Source organism: Prionailurus bengalensis, chromosome D1, assembly GCF_016509475.1.
Source record: "Prionailurus bengalensis isolate Pbe53 chromosome D1, Fcat_Pben_1.1_paternal_pri, whole genome shotgun sequence".
NCBI lineage: Eukaryota > Metazoa > Chordata > Mammalia > Carnivora > Felidae > Prionailurus > Prionailurus bengalensis.
The window spans coordinates 87,539,557-87,559,223 of NC_057346.1; the positions used below are offsets into that span (position 1 = coordinate 87,539,557).

General features: G+C 42.7%; 1 protein-coding gene across 3 annotated transcripts in view; it reads left to right on the forward strand.

The window, feature by feature from the left end:
* Positions 1–6,096: 6,096 nt before the first annotated feature.
* Positions 6,097–19,667, forward strand: part of QSER1 (glutamine and serine rich 1) — an 83,021-nt gene continuing 69,450 nt past the window's right edge. For 2 of the 3 annotated variants that reach the window (XM_043580890.1, XM_043580891.1), the window contains exon 1: positions 6,097–6,609. In XM_043580890.1, coding sequence (XP_043436825.1) covers positions 6,413–6,609 — 197 coding nt within the window. In that variant the 5' untranslated portion in view covers positions 6,097–6,412. Of the gene's footprint in view, positions 6,610–8,270; positions 8,448–19,667 lie in introns of those variants that run through there. The other variant, XM_043580892.1, reaches the window with a different exon arrangement.

The following is a 19,667-nucleotide window of genomic DNA, read 5'->3' on the forward strand; positions in this document are numbered from 1 at the left end:
CTCTCTCTGCCCTTCCCTTGCTCATGCTCTGGTTCTCTCTCTCTCTCTCAAAAATAAAATAAACATTAAAAAATCGTGCATGGGGCGCCTGGGTGGCGCAGTCGGTTAGGCGTCTGACTTCAGCCAGGTCACAATCTCGCGGTCCGTGAGTTCGAGCCCCGCGTCGGGCTCTGGGCTGATGGCTCGGAGCCTGGAGCCTACTTCGGATTCTGTGTCTCCCTCTCTCTCTGACCCTCCCCCGTTCATGCTCTGTCTCTCTCTGTCCCAAAAATAAATAAACGTTGAAAAAAAAAATTAAAAAAAAAAAAATCGTGCATGATAATTAGGTGAAGTGTAGACAACTCCGAACTAGCTTCCTTTACCACTACCATACCTAGGGCTTTGGGACAAAGGGAACAGAGAAGTAACAAGGGAGAGGATATAAACCAGCATTGCAGGGGGCTTTCTGTTCAGGCAGAGCATGCTTCAGGGTCTTAAACTTAGGCTGTAGCTGAAGAATCTAGAGACTTGAGAACACATGCTCTACCAACCCTGGTTGAAGTTCAGTCCTTCAGCAGCAAAACCCCTGGAAAGTATTTGCCTCACGTTGTATTTATAAACAAGTAGGACAACAGGAATATAGTGGGACTGTCTTAAGTAGTGAAATGTTTTTTCTTTTCTTGTTGTTGTTGTTGATGGTGGTGGTATGTGTGTGTGTGTGTAAATCTATGAAGGGCCTGTGCTTCTCATGTTGGTACACCGATGTTCCATCTAGCCTGAAGATATAGACTACAGTGGGACATTAGGAAGGGCAAGGGAGTGTTTTCCATGGTTTTGATCATGTTATTCCATGCTTAAAATGTTCTCATGGCTCCTTAATGTGAGGAAATTTACTAAAGTAATTGTTTTGGTATTGGGCCAAATATGTGATTTGAACATAAAAATAAATATGGCAATGGATTATAATCCTATGTTCAAGGACCCTCCCAAGATCACCTTCACATTAAAAATCAATAAGTATGGTAACAAATTATGACCCACCCCCACCAAGAACACCCTCATGTTCAATAATTTATTATAGGAATTCAAAAGTCAGAGAAGTTGTTATACTGATGGTTATAGTTTATTACAGTGAAAGGGTACAGATTAAAATTGGCAAGGGAAAATGGCACATAGTGCAGAGGGTAAGGGAGACCAGGTGCAGCTTGCAGTGTTCTGCCCAATGGAGTCCTGTGGGCATTAATCAGTGAAGTACTGCCAACCAGAGAAGCTCACCTGAGCCTTGGTGTCCAGGGTTTTTACTGGGAGTGGGTCACATAGACATGACTGACTGCCCTGGTGGCTGACCTTAATTCTCCAGCCCCTCCAGAGGTCAAGCTGATACTGTGTGGTCCAAAGACCCCCCACCATAAATCACATCATTAGCATATCTGGTATGAACCAAGGCCTCAGGTAAACAAAGATACTCTTAATGGGCAGGGTATTCCAAGTGCTTAGAAGTTATTGCCCTGGAACCTGGCAAGGGCCAAATCTTTCTTTACAATGTACAGGGTTTGGACAAACTGGACCTGCTTAGTTAATCCTTTACCACACAAATCCGTTGAATAAGAATCCATGAGTCTGTACTGAAATAGATAAGGAAAATTCCTTCCTGTAGAAGAATGATCACCTATTATAGAACAAATGATGGAGTTAGAAAAATTACTATTTGGTAAACATAATAATAGTTGCTTCAAGAAAGAATCACTAGTGGATGTAGCACTGAGTTGATTGGTGACCCCCTAAAAGATGTGTCCATGTCCCAATCCTCAGAACATGTGAATGTGACCTTATTTGATAGAAGGGTCTTTGCAGATGTAATTAAATTAAGATCTCATCTTGAGATGAGATCATCCTGGATTACCCAAGTGGGCCCTAAATCCAATGACAAGTGCTCTTATAAAAGACACAAGAGAATGGCTTAGTCAGAAGAGTGACTCTTGAGAAAAAAAGAAAAAGAAGAGCAAATCTTGATCTCCAGGTCATGAGTTCAAGCCCCATGTTTTAGTAGAGATTACTAAAAATTAATTAATTAATTAAAACAAAACCCCCAAAATGTAAGAAAAGACAGATATACAGAGGAGAAGGCCTTGTAAAGACTGAGACAGAGATTGGAGTGCCATGGCCACAACCCAAGGAATGCCACCAGAAGCGGGAAGAGAAGAGATGAATTCTTCCCTAGAGCCTTCAGACAGTGCACACAGCCCTCCAGACATCGTCATTTCAGACTTCAGAATTGTGAGACAGTAAATTTCTGTTGTTTTAAGCCAGTTAGTTTGTGATAATTTGTTGCAGCAGCCACAGAAACTAATAAGGAAGCTAAAACCAGTGGTAAAAGAAGAATGCCTGAGGAATTCATGTAGTCTTAAAGTGCCCACAAGATATGTATTAATTATAAATTTTTTGTTTATCTTTTGAGAGAGAGACAGTGCAAGTGGGGGAGAGGCAGAGAGAAAGGGAGACACAGAATCTGAAGCAGGCTCCAGGTTCTGAGCTGTCAGCACAGAGCCCCACGTGGGGCTTGAACTCACAAACCATGAGATCATGACCTGAGCCGAAGTCAGATGCTTAACCAACTGAGCCACCCAGGTGCTCTGATACATATTAATTATAAACGAAAATATGGTAACTCTTCAGTGGAGAAACCTGGCAGGACCAAGCTTATGGAGTTTTGGAGTCAAACAAACATAGGTGGCCTGAAGCTTCACTTGCACCGTCATCAATTTGTAACTTAACTTCATTAGCCCTCAATTTCCTGTAAAATGGAGGTGATAAAAACCAATGCCCACATCTTAAGGATATTTTGAGGATTAAGTATAATAATCTATGTAAAGCCCATAGCACAGGACCTAGCACATACATATTCAATATTTACTGGTTTTTCTTTTTTTTAAAAGATTTTAGTTGTAAGTACTCTACACGCAACATGGGGCTTGAATTCACAACCCCAAGATCAAGGGTGGTACAGTCCAACAACTGGGTAAGCCAAGTGCCCCTATTTATTGGTTATTTTGATGAGAATAGCTATCATCTACAGAATGAGGTTAAAATTTCCTGTAATCTATTCAAAGAGATAAGAGATACACTCAATGAAAGACCATGATCAGGCCATACCTGTATCTTTCCAGGTCATACTTAAATTGTTTTTCATCCCCAGATCTCCTGGTCTTCTACCATTCAACCTTCCTTTTTCTAGACTCCTGATCAGCTAAGCCATTCATCAGAGCCTGAGTCCATCCACATCCATAGCTCAGACCATTTCTTTATACATACAAAATTGATGATCAAGTATGCTTCTTGAAGTTCTGCTGAGAGGAATGTGCCTTATCACTGTCTTTCAGTGACACCTCTGAGTGAGGCTGTGGCTTCCAAAGAAGCAGGCTCTTCTGACTCCATTGCTAGCTCCCCGATGGATACGACAGGCAATGGAGAGCAGTCAAAGATGACTGATAGGGTTAAGCCTCATAGACAGAGAAAGTAATAGTGGGACTTACTGTATTTCTGATGTTTTAATTTCTGATGCTGACCTAAGGGACTAGAATTAGGGTTGTCCTGGCAAAGATGGGGCTTATGCCAGAAAAGAAAGGAAAAATGAAAAACTAAGCCCCCTCCATCATCAATCCATTTCCCACTCCCAATATACTTGGTAAAACCACAAACTTGACCTCCTTGGATCTTTCCAGTTAACAGCTGGTCTGTTTGTAACATTAAAATATATTAACTCATTGACTGCATTTCCAGTCAGGCAACCCCAAATTCTGCCTTTCCCAACAAACTAATAAACAAGGCTGCCTCAGTGGAGATGGAGTTCCACTGTTCTCTCCTCCATCTGATAGCCTCCATCACCTTAAAGCAAGTGGCTGAACGCTGGGCCTCCGTTTCCTCAACAACAAAATAAGGGTGATGAACTACCCAGTCTAACTCCAATCTCCCTACAAGTTGAAATACTTTGTGATTTTTCTAATGGGAGGGAGGAAAGCTGGAAATGTGAGGACACCGTTCATGATATATTCTGAGGCATTAATAACTCCTAGACAATAAACTCAGAAGGAAGTGAAGATGGAGGTGAGGAAGAGGAAAGACTCCTTCTGAAGTGTAAGATTTCAATTCCTCTTGCCACCAAACTGCCTTTGATTGCATTGATTTTCAAAACTTGCCCCCAATTTTAGAATTGCGATAGAAATAGCGGGCAAAGAAACATCATATATGATGACAGAGGAATATTATTTTTAAAATACCAAAAAGTTCCCTTAATTTCTTTTCTGATTTATGTGACATAAATAAACTACATAATGGTGTGAGGGACTATAAAGGTTTTATTACCACTTGTTTGGTATTGCCTGCATATCTGAGTACCAGTTGTGGGTATCTCAAACTAAGTGCCATAAAACATTTACAGCATGCCACCCCACTTCCTACACTTTCCGTGAAGACAAAACTTGAGTGCTCACAAAATACTTATAAATGTAATAGTTAGTAGTGAGAACTTTCTTCTTTTATTTAGATTACAGATCTCCAGTCTGTAGCAAGAAAAATAAATGTGGTAAGGAAGATTTATGTTACTTCTCGGCAGGATCTCAGATTATCTGGCAAATTCCTTCCCCAAGGAAAACTACTTTTCAAAGAAACCCTCAGTAAATGCATACTGGAATTAACATAAAATTGGCAAGATCACTTGTGTCTAGGCGTTGGAATTCATTTGTAAATAACAACTGCTCACTTCCTTGCTTCCCCACCCGGGGACCAGACTCCCAAGCATTACAGGTGCCGAAAGACTTAGAAAAAGGAAGGAATAGGAACAAAAGGATGTTGGCGCCAGGAGGAAAACAGAATCTCCCAGAACAAAAATAATCTCAGAAGGAATAGCAGATTCAGTATCAGGTATTACCGAAATTTAAACTGGCTCTTAAAATGGTGAACAGATAGTTTTATTAACTAGGTCTTCTATTATGCCTGTCTGTTTAAACTTTTAAGCTTATCTTGAGGGGCAGATTTCGGTGCTAAGCACGTAATAGTTATTAAACTAATATTGACTTTTTAAATGGGTGATGGTCAATAAATATAAACTTTACTGTTTAACTTTTACTTTATGCCTTAAGGACCAAACGATGATTTCTATGATCCCTAAAGTTCACTACTCGTGAGTTATAGAAGAAACACAGCTCTGATATAAACACAGAAGATCTTCAAATAATAATTAAATCAACCCCTGCCAAACAGCGTGGTCAGATAAGAAATGTTTGGGTAGAGTCTTGCTGAAGTCCCAAGACTCAAAACAAAAAACTCCAACACAAAGTGTGCACAGTGAGTTTAAATATATTGTAATTAAAGTCATCCAGATGGTAGTTGGATCAATCAATAAGAGGCAGTATTTACCTTGGGATAGAAGATTCTGAAATCCAGAATGAGAAAATCCCTAAGGTGGGGGTGGGGACAGTTAATAGGAGCCCCTGGGAAAGGTCTTTTCAACGAGGATTGGAAAATAATACGTTTGAATTTGAATCTCTTTGAATATAAATCTCCCCTAACAACAGGAAAAGGGTCCTCTAGCCCAGCAAGCTTTGTGCAGGAAGGGAGTAAACGGAACTGTAAAACAGCCCGCTCAGCTGTTTCTGGTTTGGGACTGGGAGCAGAGAAAGAAATCGCGATGTGGGAACTGAGTATTTGAGACACTGAAAATAACTCGAAGGGTCAAATAACGAACTCCAGGCAAAGCGTTGACAAGCCTCCCCCTTTGTAGCACCTACGCTGGGTTTCCGCTCAATTTCCCCTCCCTCGCGCTAGGAGAACTGCAGGCGCGGCCCCTTCCCACGCGGGACGCGGCGAGCGTGGACAGCTCCCCTTGGAGCAGCCGAGGGCGGGAAGTCCGCGGCCCGTTGGCTACCGCTGGCGGGCAGCCCTCCGGGTCCCCGAAGCCGGCTGGGCCGGCAGGCCTCGAGCCTTCTCCGCCCTGGCTGGCCTGAGAGAGGCGGCCGGTGGCGGCAGAGGCCGCGCGGGCCGCCCGTCTGGCCCGCGAGCGGCGAGCGCGGGGCGCCGAGGGGAGGCGGGGCGAGGCCGTGGGGCGGAGGGGGGCGGGAGGTGCATCCTGGGAAATCCACCAACATGGGGCGAAGCGGCCACCGCCGCCGCCGTGAGTCCCGGCCGCGGATGCCGCTGCTTCCCTGACGCCCAGCTGGGGCCTCGCGGCGCGCCGCGGCCTGGGTTCCCCCGGCAGAGACCGGCCAGCGCGCCCTCCGTCCGTCCTCCCGCCGGGGCCATGTGAGGGGGCAGCTCCCTCCGCCGCCGCCTCCTCCTCCTCTTCCTCCCCCCGCCCCCTCCCTCCCCTCCCGCCCCCCTCACTCTGGGCCCTAGAGGAGCCCCCACTGCTGCCCGCCCTCCCTACGCAACCCCCACGATGGACAGGAACTACGCGACCTCCGGCTTCGCGGACCCGCCGCCGCCGCCGCCGCCCGCGCCCCCCGCCGCCCCCGCCACCGCCAGCGCCGCCGCACCACCCCCCGCCCCCGCCTGGGCCTACGAACCCCGAGCCGCGGCCGCCGCCGCCGCCAGTAGCAGCTGCAGCAGCGGCAGCAGCCCCAGCCTCAAGGCCAGGTAGGGAGGGTGGGCGGCGGGGTCGTCGTGGGCCAGGAAAGGCCGGGGATGCGTTTGGGGCCTTCGCTCCTGTGCAGCGCCGCCCAGGGGTCCGGGCCGGGCGGAGAGCCTTCCACTCTTCTCCTAGCCCATGCCCGCGTCGGGAGAGGCTGCTGATGACTCCTATGAGGTGGTCTTGGGGTGGGTGGGGGCGCCCAGTGCAGGATTCGCGCCCGGGGCTGCTCGGGGACTATGAGTAAAAGGGAGGGCTGAGCGGGAGTCGTGGGTCTCCGTCACCTCGCGGGTCTTGGGCTCTCTCACATGGTGAAGTTTGGGTTCGTGCCTGAACTCGGCGATCAGGGAGACCCGGGACTGGCTCCGGGGGGCCGAGGGGGGCTCTGAGGAGTTCCGGGCAGTGACATTCCATTGTATTGGAATGGACAATGTGGTTGGGGACCCCGGCAATGTGAGGGTGGGGGAGGCGCGAGAGGAAGAGGCGTCGAGCTGTGTCTCTGACATTGGGAGACCCGGGAGGGCTGGATTGCGGGAGAACCCCTGGGGCGTGGGGGCCCGGGAGAGGGCCTGGAGGGGCGCGAAAGCTGCGAAGGGGCTGGGTGACATATGTTTGCGGTGGTGGCCAAGACTAAGCTATTTCTCTTCCACGCGTTCAAAGTTACTGTTGGGTTTCCTCCCCTTTTAACAACAGCAGGAAGTAAGGGATCTTTTTTGCCTTCTGTATCTTGGGGAGACTAAGAGTTGGGAAGAAATTGGAGCGGGGGGTCAGCGAAGGCCATAAAGGTTGAAGAACAGAAGCATGCTTCTCCATCTCGGCTTCTGAAACCCCGGTTCATTATGTAGAGTGGGGTTCGGTTCAAGAGTTCATCTTTGCTACATCATGACCAAGAGAATCTAAAATGTTGACTCTTACTAGATATTTAAGCTCGCGGGAAATGTGTAGTAGTGCCACACTTTGAAATGGTCCATTTGAATGATAACTGGAAGGCGTGGTCTGCTTTGGACGATTCGGGAGCGGGGTGTTTTAAAGCCACCTCTGCCGAACAATGCAGAATCTGGTAGGTGCAGCTTCTGATTACAAGGACCAGGGAATCCTGGGTTGCTAATGACTTCATCCTCAGCTACCAACAGGAAGCTTCGTGGCTTTATGATCTCATCAGATTTCTTCACTATTGTCACAACAGAAGTGAACTTTTTTTTACTTTATATATTACACTGTTCTAGATTATCTTCTTTGTTTTTATCAAAGTTCCACGTTCGTGATTTGGAAAATAATGTGTGAAGAGTAGCTGGTCTTTTGTCTTAAATACTACCTCGGGATGATTCTGAGAGAATGAGAAAAATTTGGTTCAAGAAAAGGGAAATAAGCTTTCTTAGAAAATTTTAGGTCCTTTGTTTAAAAGAGCTGGGATTTAAAAAATAATAATGTGATGTGCCAATTTGGAGCTAAATAATTGAAACTTTTCAGAAATAGTCATAACTTTGTATTATATACAATTAAGACATTTCAGGGAGTTTTATGAAAAATGTTTGGCACTTTTCCCATTGATTTTTTTGATGCTAATTTTACTATCGTTTTTCAAGTGGCTTTTGCATTGAGTACGATAATTTACAAATTAAAATTACTTTCTCTTCAGTAAACAGTAATGATAGGTATTTGTGTATCATTTTTTATGTTTTAAATTAAAAGTATTAGGTAAATGGAACAATTTCTACCTAGTTATTTCTGTTATTTCTTTTAGCAGAATACTTCTGAGGCAAGAAACTAAAATCTACTTGTCATATTTTCCAAATGTTATTTATCACAGTAACAAAGAATGACTTCCCAAACACATTTGCAAACAGTAAGTAGATTCATTTGGGACACGTAATCTAAAAGAGATTTATTTTCTGTTTTTTGGAAGTTATTGATTCTTAAATGCTAAGCCCCCCCCCTTTAAAAATATGTATTTTGGGGGTGGAGTCAACTAAATTTTAGCATAGAACATGCAGGTTTTCCCCCTCCCCCACCAACTTGCTTTGTTAACATCTTGTGTTAGGATCAGGCCATCTGTACAGGGCTACGCACACTTCTTAATTGTACCTCATTTTATTCTTCAAATTGTGCAATGTCCTCTTTCATTTCAGTTATATAGAAAATACTGAATCTGAAATATGGCCTGTAAGTCTTTAGCTATTCTGCATTTTTAGAAGCCTATTCATATTTTTATAACATTTTTAAAAGCTTTTTCATAATTCATATATCAGTTGAATGTTTTTGTTCCCCTTTGCGGCAGTTTCTTCTTGAAGGTGCAAATGAGTACTAGTGTAATGATATATGGATACTTATCCATAAAGAATTAGTCTGTCACCTTGTTTCCAGTAACCTATTCAGAAGTGAACAGATGGTAATGACATTCAGTTGTTACTGACATGGGATCTAACATCCTACTTTGTGTCTTTGCTTGGTCCTGAGATGGAACATTTTCATCAGTTGATGGGAAAGAATGTGGTAAACAATTTTTCATTACTTTGAAATAATACTTTTTTGGTGTAACAGCTCCATCAGATACGAGGTATTTCTCTTGTTTTACAATTAAAAAATAAAGAGCTAATGGGAAACTCCAACCGTTTATCTTAGGGTGTATAGAGGATTTTCTGAATATTTCTGAATATATCTGAAATACGTGCTAAGTAAATGGGAAATTCAGGGATAAAAATTGGTCCTATAAATCTCCATTTTTTTTTTTTTGGTGTGTTCTTCGTTAGTTTTAGGGACTGAATGACTATATCTTTGCTTATCACCATGCATTTGGAAATACTTTTGTGGGGCTGTCTTAAATACCTTTGTATACCTTTTGGAAATAAGATGATCATCAGGAAGCTGCATACCTGCTGCCTTTTCTCTACCTGTTATTTATATCATGTACAGAACATCAAGAGGCTGTTTCCATCATAGTGATGATAGATATGTTTGTATTTGAATATGTACCAGAAAGTGACTAAATAAAAATGCTTTGTTTAAAGTAGGTTTATATCTGTTTTTGTAATTTTGTCACTTGAAACAGTCTATTTTTTTGCCACCAGTTTTTAAAATTTCCTGATACATAAGTTCTTTCTCATCGTATAGAATGTGTAATGAGTAGGGATAAGACCCCTCCAAAAACCAGAAAAATAATTAGCTTCTCTAAAACTGGTCAGCTATCTTGAGGACTTTTGGGGTAAGTTTTAAATCTAGAGTTTCTCTCAAGGCTTTTGGGAAAAGATCTTGTAAGATCACAATTTATGAGTAGAGACAATCCCAAATTAGTGAAGGGTTATTTCAAACAAACTTTTGTTATTCACAAAGTATTTTCTCATAGAGACCATGTTGTAAATAATAATAGATATATTTACTGAGCTAATTTGTGCTAGTTACTGTTTTAAGTGATGCATATGTGCATGCATACACAAAACACACACACAAACATGCTTAATCTTAATCCTCTGAGGTAGGTATTATTTTTACCTTTTATGAATGAGGAAACTAAGGCATAGAGGCATTAAGTATAACTAAGTCAAAGTATAATTAAGTGTAATATATTTATAGGCACCTAGTAAATAGGGGAGCTGGGATTTAAACCTGGGCATTGTGGATCTGGAGCCTGCATGTTTAATTACTATATTGGACTACTTCATGGTAAGATAATCTAACAGTGTAATCTGCCTATATTATGGGTTAAATGAGCTTTTAGAGCTGGCCTAGAAACCTACCATCATTAGTATCCTTATTTCAGTGTTCATGTCACTGTTGACCTTTTTTTCCCAAGGGAAATGTGCTTTTTTTTTTATTATTCTTTTAAATGTTTATTTTTGAGAGAGACAGAGTGTGAGCAAGGGAGGGGCAGAGAGAGAGAAGGAGACACAGAATCTGAAGCAGGCTCCAGGCTCTGAGCTGTCAGTACAAAGCAATGCGGATCTTGAACCTATGGACCGTGAGATCATGACCTGAGCCGCAGTCAGTCGCCCATCTGACTGAGCCACCCAGGCGCCCTGAAACATGCTTTCTTTTACTTTCATAGCACTGTACTTTGCTGGTTTTCCTCTTGCCTTTCTAACCCACTGCTTTTCCCTGTTCTTCATTAATTCTTCCTCTTCTGATCTCTACGTGTCGCTTGCTCAGGACTTTGAACTGATACAATTTCTTGTGCTTTCTCCTGAGGATAATTACATCCATGCGATGACTTTTGTTTTTTTAAGTTTATTTATTTATTTTTGAGAGAGAGAGAGAATGAGCTGGGGAGGGTTAGAGAGAATCCAAAGCAGGCCCACACTGTCAGTGCAGAGCCCGATGTAGGGCTCAACCCCACAAACCGTGAGATCTTGACCTGAGCTAAAACCAAGAGTCAGGTGCTTGACTGACTTAGCCACCCAGGTGCTCCGTGCCTATGACTTTAAATACCATCTCTGGAGATGCCTATGTATATGTCTAAGGCACAAACCTGTTCTGATCACCTAATCATATAACCAGCTACCTCTCTGAGCTTTTACTTGGGTATATAAGGACCATTTAGTGATGAATTCCTGCTGTCCCCACCTATTTCACCTCTGCTTCTCTAATGAGGCCTGTCTCAGGAAGTCACACTTTTGTCCATATAGTTACCCAGGTCAACCTGGGAGTTGTGTGTGCTTAGTCACCAATCCCTCCTGCTTTTTTTTTAATCTCTTAAATATATCTTGAAATTGTCTACTTCTTTCTACTCCTTTCCCTTCTACTGCTCCACCCTGATCCAAGCCACCATTATTTTTCACAATAACTGCAGTCTCCTCCAAACTAAACAATCTTGAACCTTTTCTTCCTTCAGTTAACTCTTAGAGAATTCAGACTGATTTTTTTTTTAAACATAAATTTGCTAGTTTGATTATGTTGCCCCTTTGCTTTATAAAACCTTTCCATGGTTACTCCTGCATCTTAGGATCAAGTTTTTAAAATTTATAAAAACAATGTATGTGGCCCTGCATTTACTGGTCCATTTTAAATTCCTTGGGCCATTCTAAATTCCTTCCTACCTTAAAACTTTCATACATGCTGTTACCTCCACTTAGACAACTCCCTCTTTCCCTCCCTCTTTACCTGACTTCTTAAGGTATTTATGTCAGAGACTCACTGTCTTCCAACCTCTGTCCCATGTTGTTTTGTGCAATGGTATATATGTTTTCACACTGTATTTTAGTGTACTTTAATATAATTCTTAGAAATATCATATACTTATATGCTATTTATGTAATAGATACCTTCCTCTTTAGAATGCAAGTTCTTTGAGGGACAGTTTTGTGTACTGCTATGTATCTAGTACTCACTCTAGTGTCTGGCATATAGGTGGTGCTTAATACATATTTATGACACAAAAGCCTGAACTCTTGAGTTAGTTTGGGAATTGGAAGCCCTTTCCTTCCTGCTGCAGCTTCTACTCCTTGACCCTGTAGTAGGAACCAAGACAAAGGGTTTAGGACATTTGTGATTATCATTGGTTAGAAGTGAGGATGTGGGCTGCTGCTTGTTTTCTACGTTTCCTTGCTATGCTCTCTGGAACAATGAATACTAAACTGTATCTAGCAAAACTTAGTCCTAAGTTTTTTTCCATTCATTAAACAAATATTTGAGTGCCCAAAGTACGTGAGACACTATTGCTTTATCCCAGGTATTATATATTTCTTCAGTGAAAACTTGAGAAATCATTCATTTGTGCATTCATTAAAATGTATTGAGCATCTTTGAGTTTCTGTTACTGAGCTAAGTTCTATAGGTACAAAAAAAAAAAAAAAAAAAAAAAAAAAGAAAAAGACACTGCTTTGCCTTTCAAAGAACTTGTGATCCAAAGAGGAAACAGGATAATATCACTTGCTGCCTCTCTGCTTGGTTTCTAAATGTTGAAGTGCCCAGGGGCTTGGAGTTCCAGACTTTTTCCTTCTCTCCTCACTTATCCTGGGTGAAGTTGCCATACACATCATTTAACTTTCAAATTTATATTTCTATATTCGTATCTAGTTACAACGGTGCCTCCGCATCATCTCCACTTGGGTATTGAGTAGGTATTTCAAACATACTATATCCAAAACATGGTTATCACCGTATGCCCTACTGGTCCTCCTTTAATCTTCCCAACCTCAGTAAATAAGATCACTTGCTTAGTAGTGCTGGCCCAAAAGACTGGAGCCACCTGTGATTCATTTCTTTCCGCCCATATTCATCCCCTCGGTAAATCCTGTTGGTTTGATCTCCATATCCATAATTTCCCACAGGACTATGAGTGTCTCCTATTGCTTTCCTTGTTTCCACTTTAGCCTTCTAGAGTTTATTAAACATGCAACAGCCAGTTAACATTGCAAAATACAAATCAGGTAATGTTGTGACCCTGCTTAAAACCTTCCATTGTTACTCAGAGGAAAATCCAACGTCTTTATCATGGCCTACAAGGCCCTGTATGATCTGAGCCTCAGCTAATTCTCCAACCTCATTATTCTACTCCCCCTACCATCCTTCAGCCATGCTGGCTTTATGTCTGTTCCTGAAACATGTTAAGATTATTTGTGCCCTAGGAATTTTGCGCTGGCTGTTCTCTTTATCTGGTATTCTTTTCACAGGTCTTCCGCTTTGTTGCTTCTTCTGGACACCCAGGTCTTCACCCAGGCCTCATAAAGGCCTTCTCTGCACTATCTAAAGTAACCTCTCATCATTGCATCATATCATAGAGTTTTGTTTTCTTCATAGCATTATCACTGTCTGAAGTAGTGATATATGTATTGTTACTACCCTTTCCTCATCCCACTACCTACCACTAATAGAATGTATATTCCATGAGGACAGAGATCTTGTCTGTCTTGTTCACCTCTGTAGAAGGCAGCTTGGAGTAGTGGTTGATAGCATAAACTCTGAAGTCAGAATTTTTGGGATTCTATTTTGACTCCACTTGCACTATGATCTTAAATAAGTTTCTTAATCTCTCTGTGCCTGAGTTGCTTGTATAAAATAAGCATTTTTGAAAAAATTTTTTAATGTTTATTTCTTTTTGCGAGAGTGAAAGAGAGTGTGAGCGAGCATGAGCAGGGGAGGGGCAGAGAAAGAGGGAGACACAGAATGTGGCAGGCTCCAGGCTCTGAGCTGTCAGCACAGACACCGGCATGAGGCTCAAACCCACAAACTACAAGATCATGACCTGAGCCAAAGTCAGATGCTTAACCAACTGAACCACCCAGGTACCCCAAAATGAACATACTTTCCAGAGTTCTTGAAAATTAAATGAAATAACTCAGAAAAGTGTTTAGAATGGCATCCACATTCTGAACTATATAGAATATTAGTTTTAAAAAAAAATTTTTTTTAATGTTTATTTTTGAGAGAGAGACAGAGTGCGAGTTAGGAAGGGGCAGAGAGAGAGGGAGACAGAGAATGTGAAACAGAGATCATGACCTGAGTTGAAGTCGGACGCTTAACCGACTGAGCCACCCAGGCACCCCTAGAATATTAGCTTTATTGTCAGCACTTAGGACAATGTCTGGCAGGCACGTTGTAAGTGTCTACTAAACATTCAGCAAATGAATTGAAGCCCTGTAGTACTAAGCAGAATATTTGTTTCTTTTTAAGTGTTACCAAAATGCTTTGGGGACTTAGAAGGAAAAATTATATAAAGTTCAAGGGGATCATGGAAGCCTTGTCAGGTATATTACATACATCTGACCTGAATTATTGTTAATGTTGCATGAATAGAATAAGGGATGAGCATGAAGTGGGGGTGCCTGGGTGGCTCAGTCAGTTAAGTGTCTGACTTCAGCTCAGGTAATGATCTCACTGCTCATGGGTTTGAGCCCCACGTCAGGCTCTGTGCTGATAGCGTCAAGCCTGGAGCCTGCTTCAGATTCTGTGTCTCCCTCACTCTCTGCCCCTTCCCTGCTCATTCTCTCCCCCCCCACCTCTCTCAAATATAAACATAAACATTAAAGAAAAAAAATTTTAAAAAGGAGGAAATGGAATCAGACCAGTTAAGGGCTGATCCTTAAACTGACATAGCATCACTTACGGTCAAAGCAGTTCTGGGCCCAGTGTAGAGTTATGGGAGAAAGACTATACAAAGGTGTGTTTCATTGGGGAGGTCAGCAGAGTAACACTCTACCACAGTGTATTAGTGCTAGACTTGGACAGCTTTGATGACAGACTACGGAGTATAGTCTATACATCTCAACAGGAAGCTTTGAAAGGTTTTTGAGAAGGATGATGATGATAGGAGCAAATAAGTGTTGTAATATTATTTTCTCAGTTAAGTACATAATGCATTAGAATTGGCAGAGGTAGGGACACCTGGCTGACTCAGTCAGTTGCGCATCCAACTCTTGATATCAGCTCAGGTCCAGGGTTGTGGGATGGAGCCCCGTGTTGGGCTCCGTGCCGAGCATGGAGCCTACTTGGGATTCTCTCTCTTTCCCTCTGCCCTCTCCCCAACTCACTTGCTCTCTCTCTAAAATAATCTTTTAAAAATTGGCATAGGTATAACACAGATACCAAATGAGAGGCAATTCATCAGTCCAGACAGGAGGGAGGTTGTATTAGTCAAGGTTCTCCAGAGAAATACATGATTTGTAATGGATGTGGATGGAGTATATGTATGTATATATGATAATTGTGGTATCTATCCATGTATGATTTATTATGAGGAATAGTTTCACACGATTATGGAGGCTGAAAAGGTCCATGCTCTATTCTTTGCAGTCTGGAGACAAGGCCTGTTGTGTAATTCAGTCTGAGTCCTAAGGCTTGAGAACGAGGGGAGCCCATGACATAAATCCCAGTGTGAGGACTGGAGAAAATGAGATGTCCAACTCACACAGTGAGGCAGGAAACAGGGGGCAGTTTATTTCTGGGGAAAAGGAGGCAGAAGCATGCTTAATCTGGGTACCCAGTGGCCAGTGAAGGTGACCTTGTCATCTTTACACCTGTAGGCATCTACTTAATCTTTACTTAATCTCCAAATAAAGATAACAATAAGATCATAATTTTTTCTAGCAGGATACAACTATCCTGTGTACAACTGAAAACCTGCCAGTCCCTTCCCCAGGAGAGCAGATTAAGTCCTTGAGTGATGTTTATTCTTCTCCTTGATATCCTATAACTTAAATACTGTAATGTAAAATTAATAATACGTAAGTACTGTGATAGAAAATCAGTACATCTTATGTCATATGATAAGGAAATAAGAGGAAAGAAAACAAATATACATGGACACAAAAACATAAGCAAAATAAGGAGGAAATACTCATGACAATTATAGTCCTGTTTCTTTAGCTGGTTATATACTCATAGCTAGTATTATAACTACCTCTTCCACTACCCATTCTGTTTGCCTTCAGCAAGTATCTCAGCTGCCTGTGGTTCTTTACCTGGTTGGGTGACCCAACCTTCATTTCTAAAGGGCCTGTACCATTATGGTGCTGTTTGGACTTAGTTGTTTTAGTTTTCCGTTGACTTTAATCACAGGGCATGGTAATACTTGAGCATCACCTTAAGGGACTTCCTGTATTCCACACATACTCATCATTGCTTGCATTGCAGAGTATTTCAATTTTCCCTTGGTAGAGTAGGAATTCCTTTTTTTGTCTGTTGATTCAGAGGCATGAGAAGCCCAAAGTGGCCGAGTGGCAGTCTTAACTTCCAGTCCAGTAGAATCATTGTTGGGTCTCCTAATGAAGCATTTTTCCTGCTGGATCTTAGACCTCCAGGCCAGCAGAGCATAAAGTCACTGAAACAGGGAATTTCACTTAGTGGTTCACTAAGGATGTTAATGAGTGGTGACACTCCCATTCTCTCCCTTGATTCCTAGGCCCATGAAAACAATACTAGGCAACAGGATGATGATTCAGAACATACACGGAGTTCTAGAGAACCTTGCCCCAGTCCTCAAGGTGCCCCAGTCCTAGTTGGTGCTTAAATAGTCTTCAAGAGGCCATTCCACCATTCCATCAAGCCAGCTGCTTCAGGATGATGGGATACATGGTAAAACCAGTGAATTCCATAAGAATGGGCCCACTGTTGCACTTCTTTTGCTGTGAAGTGAATTCCTTCATCAGAAGGAATTCTGTGTTGGAATACCATAATGGTGGATCAGGCATTGGCATTCCATAAGTCCACAGATGATAGTTGTGGCAGAAATCCACATCCAGAGTAAGTATCTATTCAAGCAACAACAAAGTGTTGCCCCTTCCATAATGGAAGCTGTTCAGTGTAATCAACCTGTCACCAGTAGCTGATCACCCTGCGGAATGGTACCATATCAAGGGCTCAGTGTCGTTATCTGTTGCTGGCAGATTGGGCACTCAGCAGTGGCCATAACCACGTCAGTCTTAACATGTGGAAGTGCATGTTGCTGACCCCATGCATAACATCTGTCTCTGCTGCCATGGCCACTTTGTTCATTAGCCCAGAGTGGCTGGTGAAGAATGTTGTCTGATATCCACAGACCAGGTCATTCTATCCACTTAATGATTAAAATCCTCCTCTGTTAAGGTCACCTTTTGGTAAACATTCACACAGAAAACAAATCTTCGATTTTTTTGCCCATTCAGGTGTGTATCCATATACTTTCTTTGTCAGCAATTTTCCAGTTATGTTCCTTTCAAGTCCCAGGCCATCCAGCCGAACCATTGGCTGCAGCACCTGAATCAATATATAATTGCTCTTCTGGCCATTTCTCTTTTCAAGGAAAATGGACATCCGGGTACTCTGCTTGATGTTCTGCCTACCAGGAAGATTTCCCTTTACCACTGTTCTTCAGTGATATCCCAGAAAGGGACTGTAGTGCAACAGCTGTCTCCTTTAGCTAGTGCTTACATATCTTACAGATAGGTAAACCAGGCCTAAGTCTTTTCCTCTTTCAATGGATTGTAAGGGTATAGGCTGGGAGAGAGAAGGCAGAGTAACAGGAATGGGGACCATGGGGATTTCGGCCACTTCTTTTTTTTTTTTTTTTTTAAGGTTTTATTTTTCAGTAATCTCTATACCCAAGGTGGGGCTTGAACCTACAACCCTGAGATCAAGAGTCACATGCTCTGCTGACGGAACCGGCCAGGTGCCCCCGGGCTACTTTTTTTTTTTTTTTGGTAATATTTATTTTTGAGAGAGAGAGCGCGTGCGTGTGCACAAGTGGGGGAGGGGCAGAGAGAGAGGGAGACAGACTCTGAAGCAGGCTCCAGGCTCTGAGCTGTCAGCACAGAGCCTGACACAGGGCTCGAAGTCACAGACCGTGAGATCATGACCTGAGCTGAAGTTGGATGCTTAACTGACTGAGCCACCCAAGCGCCCCCTTGGACCACTTCTTTTTTTTTTTTTTTTTTAATGTTTTTGTTTATTTTTGTTTATTTTTTTTTAATTTACTATTTCTTTTTATTTTTTTTAACGTTTATTTATTTTTGAGAGAGAGAGACAGAGACAGAGACAGAGACAGAGCATGAACAGGGGAGGGTCAGAGAGAGGGAGACACAGAATCTGAAACAGGCTCCAGGCTTTGAGCTGTCAGCACAGAGCTTGGTGAGGGGCTTGAACTCACTGATCGCAAGATCATGACCTGAGCTGAAGTCGGCCGCTTAACTGAATGAGCCACCCAGGCGCCCCTGTTTTTGTTTATTTTTGAAAGAGAGAGTGCAAGTGGAAGAGGGGCAGAGAGAGAGGGAGATACAGAATCCAAAGCAGGTGGAGGCTCCAAGCTGTCAGCACAGAGGCCCATGCGGGGCTCGAACTCACAAACCGCAAAATCATGACCCTAGCTGGAGTTGAACGCCCAACCGACTAAGCCACCCAGGCGCCCCTCCCTTGGACCACTTTTTAATGTAACTTTTTCCTTCAGGGCCTGCTTGGGCCTGATAGGCTATGTACTATGTCCATTTGATGATAGAGTATTGCTGTGCACATCCATCTTTATGGCTTGGTGGATCAGATAACACCCAGTTTATGATAGGTACCTTGGGTTCCGTGGTAACTTGGGGGCCCATGGTTAAATGTTCAGTTTCTGTTGAGAACCAGTAGCAGGTCAAGAGCAGTTTTTCAAAAAAGAGAGTAGGTATCTGTAGATGATGGCAGGGCCTTGTTCCAAATCCTAAAGATCTATGGCTGTAATTCACCGAAAAGGGCCTGCCAAAAGTTCTAAATAGCAGCCCTATCTGTTACTGACACTTCAAGAACCAATGGATCTGTTGGCTTATATGGCCCAAGTGGCAGAATACCTTGCACAGCGGCCTGGGCCTGTTACACATCCTTTCTTGTCACTCAAAACTAGCAGTTTTTTGGGTCACCCAGTAAATGGGCCAGAATAACATACACCCTAGTAAGGAATATGTTGCCTCCAAGTCCCACTGGGTACATCTCATGCATCCTTCTTAGTTGTATGAAGCCCAGAGACAAAAAACCTATCCATCACCTCAGTAAGGATATTTCAACATATCCCATACCACTGGACTACTAGAATTTCACTGAAGTAGAACACCCCTGAATTTTGTATTTTCCACCCAGTGATATATAAATGTCCTACCAGTCAGTCTAGGGTATTTGCTACATCTTGTTCAGTTTATCTAATCACCATAATATTATCAATGCAAGGTGATCAAGATCTGTGCAGAGTAAATTATGATGTAGAGCTACCGAATCAATATAGCACTGAGGTAAGACAGTAAAAGTGTATTGCTGGCATTGCCAGCTGAAAGCAAACTGCTTATGGACAGGTATGGAGAAAAAGGAATTTGCCAGATCCATAGCTGCATACCAGGCACTAGGGAATGTGTAATAATAATTTGCTCGAGCAATGAAACCACATCTGGTACAGAAGCTACAGTTGGATTTGCCACCTGGTTAAACATAGCAATCTGCTGTCATTTTCCAAGACCCGTCAACCTTCTGTATAGGCCAAATACATATGAATGGAGATACGGTGGAAATCACCACCCCTGCATCATTCAAATCCTTTCCTTGGTAGCACCAATCCCCTGCAGCTCCTCTGAGGATTTAGTATTTCTTTTGGTTTAAATTTTTTTGAGGTAGAAGCAATTCTAATGGTGTCCACTAGGCC